Here is a 7,500-nt window from a genome sequence, read left to right on the forward strand (position 1 = left end):
TGGCAAGCCAGGCATCCTTACACACACACACACACACACACACACACACACACACACACACACACACACACACACACACACACACACACACACACACACACACACACACACACACACACACACACACACACACACACGCGGGAGGGGTTAGGGGGACGGGGGGGTGGGAGTGCGACGAGACTGGACAGGACATTACATCACAGCTGTAGAGGTCCTGGTGTGTAGCACTAAGGCATCCTTACACTCACACGCACACACACGGGAGGGATTGAGGAGGGGGGATAGGAATGCGACGGGACGTGACAAGACAGGACGATACAGCACATCACAGCGAGGTCCTTGTGTGTGTCAAGGCATCCTTACACACACAGGGGGATAGGATAGGCGTGCGACGGGACGTGACAAGACAAGACGATACAGCACAGCACAGCGAGGTCCTTGTGTGTGTCAAGGCATCCTTACATGTTGGACATGGAATATAGGGAGGTGGACCTGGCATACACGCGCACACACACGCCCACACACAGGGGTTGAGGATCGGGGTAGGGGTGCGACGGGACGGTACGGGACATGACAAGACAGGACGATACAGCACAGCGAGGTCCTTGGCTGCGTTCCAATATGCGACCTTGCATCCTCCACTTGTGCTTGTGGCCTCGTACTAGGAAGTAATATGTCATGATGATATCACTGACAACAGTATTATATTTCAATATCTCTCAAAAGCTGAATTGTAAAGTCATTTTCTCATTTGCAAACTAGATGGTGAATGAAGAATAGTCCCCCAAAAATTGTTTTGGCTAGCCTCACAGCAGTGAAACTTATTTGTTTTGTCCATGGAGGAGGGGCCAGGAGGCGGGACGAGGCCACAAGCACAAGGATGGAGGATGCAAGGCTGCACATTGGAAAGCACCTCTTGTGTGTGTCAAGGCATCCTTACATGTTGGACATGGAATATAGGGAGGTGGACCTGGCGTTCGGAGAGCTCAGCAGGTCAGACACCAGAGACAGACTGCCTTTCCTTCAGAAAGTACAAGCAGAGAGGACAATGTGGAGACACACACACACACACACAGTCACACACACACACACACACACACACACACACACACACAGTCACAGTCACAGTCACACACAAATAGACACACAGACATACACACACGTGAAGCGCTGAGTCCTGTGGAGCACTGTCAGGTGTGTGTGTGCGAATTGTGTGTAGAAGCATAGACGCATAGACGCAAACGGCATGATTTCTGTCAGGAAAAAGCACACACGCAAAGCAATTTGGCAATTGAAGGTCAAGTGTGTGTGTGTGTGTATGTTTGTGTGCAAATCATTTCTTATACACACCTATTGTGACGCGCACACACACACACACACACACACACACACACACACACACACACACACACACACACACACACACACACACACACACACACACACACACACACACACACACACACACACACACACACACACACACACACACACACACGGACACACAGCAAATGTATTTCGTCAGCAAATCATTCCCAGATGTTGCAGAGTGAGTCCCCCCATAGAGTTTTCTGCTGATGTGACAAAGTGCTTAATATGGTGGTTTTGTCATCTTTTTGCAACTTGGTCTGAATGTGCACTCAGTAATACACTCCAGTATCCCTTACAATGGGCCCACATAAAGCACAACCTTTGTGGCAAGTACCTCACACACACACAGTGTATACATAGCCTTGTACACACACACACGCACGCTCGCACACACGCACGCATGCACGCACGCACGCACGCACGCACACTCCTTTAATATTTGATGATCACTGCCTAATACAAATGTCCATTGAGTTCAGCATCTCCCAGCGGTATTGTAGCCCAATTGCTCGCAGAGAGAGAGAGAGAGAGAGAGAGAGAGAGAGAGAGAGAGAGAGAGAGAGAGAGAGAGAGAGAGAGAGAGAGAGAGAGCAAAAGAAAGAGCGAAAGAAAAAGCGAAAGAGCAAAGGAAAGAAAGAAAGAGGGAGCATCCACAGTGAAGGGGGGCCAGATGCTATGCAGTGCTCTGGAGCAGTGTTTCCCAACCTTTTTTTGTCTCATGTACCTCCTAAGCCTTTTCGTTGTGCCATGAGTACCCCCTAACTCTTTTACATCGCCTTTTCTATTCCAGTGTGACTATGCTCCATGCTCTTGTTAAAGTTCAATTTTTCCAAGTACTCCCTGCAGTGTGCTCGCGTACCCCTAGTGGTACACGTACCCCTGATTGGGAAACACTGCTCTGGAGGACCAGGGGGAGGAGAGAGGGGGGGGAGGAGAGGGAGCGGAGGTGTGGGCAGGACAGACCGCCTGACAGACTACAGCCGGCTGCTTCTAACCCATCAGCTGAGGCCAGGCCTCCTGCATCATAGGCCTGGTGGTCTGTGCTAATCAATCTTTTTTTTTAATATATGTTTTCATATATATGTTTTCATATATATCTTTTCAAGCCTTTATTTTTGTTTATACGAGCTAGGACAGTGAAGGTGGTGACAGGAAGCAAGTTGGGAGAGAGAGAGAGAGAGAGAGAGACAGGGAAGAGTCTGCAAAGAGCCCGGGTCGGATTTGAACCCGGGTAGGCTGCGCAGCAGACGAGTGCCCCAACGCTAGCACCACTCTGCCCTACAAAGGCAAAGTGCAGTAACTACGCCGTCGTTGAAAATGCCTTCAAATCCTTGTTAGTAATTTGGATATTGTGCTCACTGCAAATTTAGCATAGCAGCATCTCTAAAGCGGGACACATTTGGACCATAAGGTTTTGATGCAAGATGAAGGGGGTTAATTAAAGACCGTTTTCAAACTAAACTCAATTTCGACAAAATGTGTACTTACTGCACTTTGCCTTTGTAGGGCGCCACGGTAGGGCCTGTGCTAAACAATCTAGCCGTGTGCATCCAGATAGCAGTGCAGTGGAGCAGTAGGGTCCTGGGAGGACCCCTAGAGACACTAAGGCCAGAGAGAGTAGAGATAGAGAGGTTCCATTGGCCCATTGTTTCCGGGTTCTATTATTGCAAGGGGGAGGGGGGAAAATCCCCCTTTAGGCAGACCTAAGGACTGTTCTATTCATTCTAGGAGCATTATGACACGCCCCTTTAGGCAGACCGGAACCTGGTCATGTTAGGTGCCCATAGCAACCTATTACATTGGCATATCTCTATACTTAAAGAATCTCTGCTAATGCACACTAAAAAAACGGGGAATAGCAATAAATGGCTATGAACGGCTAAGAAACCACAGCTTCATCCATGACCGGCTATGCTATGCCTACAATGGGAAATGAGCAGGCCTCCTAACGGTAGGGACACATGGATGCGAAATTGGCCAAGCGAAGCAAACTTCGCCATTCATTTGTTAAGAGGGAGGCGAAGGCAAGTGAACAGGAGTGAAGCGAAGCGAAATTATTAAACCAAGTTTAATATGCAAATGAGGAGCGAATTTGGCCTACGGTGACTACTGCACAGTCCAGCGATTTTCTGTCGCTTCATCTCGTCGCGGCCCGTGTATTAGCCTGGTAAGAGTTATGCTATTCCCGTTCACCCCAGTGTTCCATATTTACACAACGATGGCGGCTCATGGAGCCATTGACATAGTTCCAGAAAACGTGTCGAACCCAGAAAGTGTAGTTAATGTAATTCATTTAAATAGATTTTTCCGCCATCTTTGCTTGTTATGTATTGGCTCTATGTACCGAAAAAGAGAGTAGCTCCCTTGAATCTATGTGCATCATATCACCGACCGACTTTCTGTACGCCGGGTTGTCACACCTCTCAATTCCATGACTCTGGGTCTTTCTCAAAGCCTAGGTCAGTGTCCTTCCAATTGTATCAGCCTAATTAGTCACGCCCAGTGATTGGATACTTTTTGGTGAACTCTACAGAATATCCAATCACTGGGTGTGACTAATAAAGGGTATCCAATCACTGGGCGTGACTAATTAGGCTGATACACTTGGAAGGACACTGGCCTAGGCTTTGAGAAAGACCCTCTGGTCTAGGCTGCTGGGTGTATGGCTGTAGCACTGGGACAATTGGATACCAATGCAGATGGCAAAATAGCTAACTAACGACCAACTGGCTAACTGGCTAGAAAGAGCAGATGCCAGCTCTTGTTCATCAGCTGCACCAGGCCTCTTGAGCTAGAAGGGGGGGCTGGGATGAGCTAATTTGCTGGTCCAGATGGCTGTCAGGCACTGGCACATTGAGATGCCATGGAGAATGAAGGAGTAAGGAGAATCGTTAAGAGCGTTTCCCCGCATTTATGAGCAGCAAGTTTCAATTACTTCCATGGATATTTTCGGCGCAAACGAACGTTAAATTAAATAGAAGCACTTCAAAGCATTGAAAAGAGCATGACTGATACAGAAAACGGCCAATAACATGTTGCTCAGTATCTGACTGCTTGTATTGCCTCATCATGACAGATGAAAAATGTCCCTTGCTTTCAGTAAAAATGAAATGCATTGTAGAATCAAATTGAATTGAATCGAATCGCTACCTCCCGAATCGTAATCGTAATCGAATCGAATCGAATCGTGAGGGCAGTGCCAATGCACATACATCACTACTGCTGAGACATATCCTTGTCTTGGTCTGTCTTACCTGGACATGGATTGGGGCATACGGTTCCCGGACCCTGCCGTGCCCTTGTTCTCACTGTTCCAGTCCCTGGAGGTCAGCGGATCACTCAGGGGGTCCGCGGGAGCCAGCCTGTCCGCCGAGGGGGCGTCTCCCCCTGCTTGGCCCTGGCCCTCTGGTACCGTCTCCATGCCCGCCTCCGCACTAGATCGCCTCACGGTGGCGCCACCCCCCGTACCACTCGTCCTCCGCTCCTCCAGAGACCCTTTCCTCCCTCCCGGCGAGGAGGAGGAGAACGGCTGGGGAGGAGTAGCGGGGGGAGGGAGGAGAGGCGCCGGCATCCCACCGACGCTGTCCCCAGCTGACACGCACAGGAGCTGCTCCACGGTGGGCTTCACGCTGCTGCTGTTAGCCCCACCACCAGACGAGGGCGCTGCTCTGTCTCCCCCGCCGTCGGTTCCGTTTGTCCCCGCCGCCGCCGCCTCTGGTGCTCCTCCGGCGGTGCCAGGCTCGGCGCCAGGGTCCAGGGTGGCGCGGCTGTCGGAGGGAGAGAGGTCAGAGCCCAGGGGGCTGGCGGCGCCGGTGCTCGGGGGGTTGGGGCAGGGCACGGGCTTCAGGAGGAGCGAGACCTCCGCGCTCTTCAGCAGCACGCCCACACACACGCTGAACGGGGAGGGCTCCGGCTCCTGTGGGGGGCGTAGAAGAGGTTAGTGTAGATTACAGTGTGTGTGTGTGTGTGTGTGTGTGCTGAACGGGGAGGGCTCCGGCTCCTGTGGGGGCCGTAGAAGAGGAGGTGGCGTAGAGATTAGGGTGTGTGTGTGTGTGTGTGTGTGTGTGCGCACGCTCTTCAGCAGCACGCCCACACACACACTGAACAGGCAGGGTTCTGGCTCCTGTGTGGGCCGAGAGGAGGTTAGTGTATATTAGGGGGTGTGTGTGTGTGTGTGTGTGTGTGTGTGTGTGTGTGTGTGTGTGTGTGTGTGTGTGTGTGTGTGTGTGCTGAACGGGGACGGTTCTGGCTCCTGTGGGGGGCGTAGAAGAGGAGGTGGCGTAGAGATTAGGGTGTGCATGTGTGTGTGTGTGTGTGTGTGCGCACGCTCTTCAGCAGCACGCCCACACACACACTGAACAGGCACTGCTCTGGCTCCTGTGTGGGCCGAGAGGAGGTTAGTGTATATTAGGGTGTGTGTGTGTGTGTGTGTGTGTGTGTGTGTGTGTGTGTGTGTGTGTGTGTGTGTGTGTGTGTGTGTGTGTGTGTGTGTGTGTGCGTGTGTGCGTGTGTGTGTGTGTGTGTGTGTGTGTTCAGCAATCGGTCAACATGTTAAGCAGGGACGGCTCTGGCTCTTGTGTGGGGCAGTTAGGTAGCAGTTAGTGTGTGTGTGTGTGTGTGTGTGTGTGTGTGTGTGTGTGTGTGTGTGTGTGTGTGTGTGTGTGTGTGTGTGTGTGTGTGTGTGTGTGTCTGTGTGTGTGTGTGTGTGTGTGTGTGTGTGTGGGTTAGTATGGGCATGCACTTGTATGTGCACTGAATGTTTTTACTTTTTCTGTAAATTTCAAAGGAGTGTCCAGGTGAGTGTGTGTGTGTGTGTGTGTGTGTGTGTGTGTGTGTGTGTGTGTGTGTGTGTGTGTGTGTGTGTGTGTGTGTGTGTGTGTGTGTGTGTGTGTGTGTGTGTGTGTGTGTGTGTGTGTGTGTGTGTGTGTGTGTGTGTGTGTCTGCACGCCTGTGTGTGTGTGCGCGAGCGTGAGTGTGCTCACCTGTTTCCGGGGTGTGCCACTGCAGCGGTTGCCGTCCAGGTCTTGCTGCAGGGTCTGCTGCAGCTGCTTCATGGTCCTCTGCAGCCTCAACAGGAAGACGTACTGCAGGTGGTTCATCTGGGCACTCAGGGCCTTCTGCACCTGCAGCAGCACCTAGAGAAGACAAGACAAGGGAAGACAAGACAAGGGGGATTAAAGACAAGGGAAGAAAAGACAAGATGATGTAAGACAAGACGAGCCGTATTAAAACAAAGACAAGACAAGGGAAGACAAGACAAGGGGTATAAAAACAAATACAAGACAAGGAAAGAGAAGACAAGGTGTATAAAAACAAATACAAGACAAGGAAAGAGAAGAGAAGGTGTATGAAAACAAAGACAAGACAACACAATGTGTATTAAATAAAGACAATACAAGATGAGGTGTATTAAAACAAAGGCAATACAGGGTGACAAGACAAGGGACCTATACTACAAAGCTGGTTCAGGTTAAGTTAAGGTTAAGTTAAGAGGTAAATCATCTAATACAAGAAGCTGGAGTCCTCATTTTCTTAAGAAAAGCTCTTCTATTAGATGATATACCTCTTAACTTAACCATAACTTATCCTGAACTAGCTTTGTAAAATAGACCCAAGGCGTATTAAAACAAAGACGGGACATGGTGTATTAAAACAAATAACACCGCACTCGCCATTAAAAGGTGCATAACAAAAAAGGAAAACTGTGAAACCCTGAGGGAGGTCAGTAGACAGAACGCTTTGCCTGACTTTCGGTTCAGTTCACTTTTATGTTGCTTACTTGCGTATTTCATACACAGAGACGACTGCAAAAATAATACAAAAACATTCAAGAAGAGAAGACTGAATAAAATAAAAAAAGCAACGAGGGTAAAATAGCAAAAATAAAAGGGATAAAATGAAAGTACAGAATAGGTAAATAATTAAAACCACACCTGTAAGTTTGGCTTAAAATAACATGCAAAGACAGCAGGTGAAAAAACAAACAGATAAAAGTAAAACAAAAATGAAAATGATGTACCGGTAATAAAAGTCGAGAATAAGTTGACATTAAAACAATACCTGTAAGTCTGGCTGCGGCTGTGCAGACGAGGAAGAGGATGAGGACGACGAAGACGAGAGGCTGTCCAG

The 7,500-nt window shown here is 49.4% G+C and overlaps 1 protein-coding gene across 1 annotated transcript in view; it reads right to left on the reverse strand.

Annotated features, from left to right (window-relative positions):
- The window catches only part of bltp3b (bridge-like lipid transfer protein family member 3B), a 141,631-nt gene that overhangs the window by 27,939 nt on the left and 106,192 nt on the right, over positions 1-7,500 (reverse strand). The window contains exons 17-20 of the mRNA XM_063217503.1: positions 7,432-7,500; positions 6,354-6,506; positions 4,626-5,287; positions 941-1,021 (exon numbers count right to left, since the gene is read on the reverse strand). The exon at positions 7,432-7,500 is cut by the window's right edge and continues 329 nt beyond it. Of these exons, the coding sequence (XP_063073573.1) occupies positions 941-1,021; positions 4,626-5,287; positions 6,354-6,506; positions 7,432-7,500 (965 nt within the window). The remainder of the gene's footprint in view (positions 1-940; positions 1,022-4,625; positions 5,288-6,353; positions 6,507-7,431) is intronic.

This window comes from Engraulis encrasicolus, chromosome 15 (genome assembly GCF_034702125.1).
Source record: "Engraulis encrasicolus isolate BLACKSEA-1 chromosome 15, IST_EnEncr_1.0, whole genome shotgun sequence".
NCBI classification, from domain to species: Eukaryota; Metazoa; Chordata; class Actinopteri; order Clupeiformes; family Engraulidae; genus Engraulis; species Engraulis encrasicolus.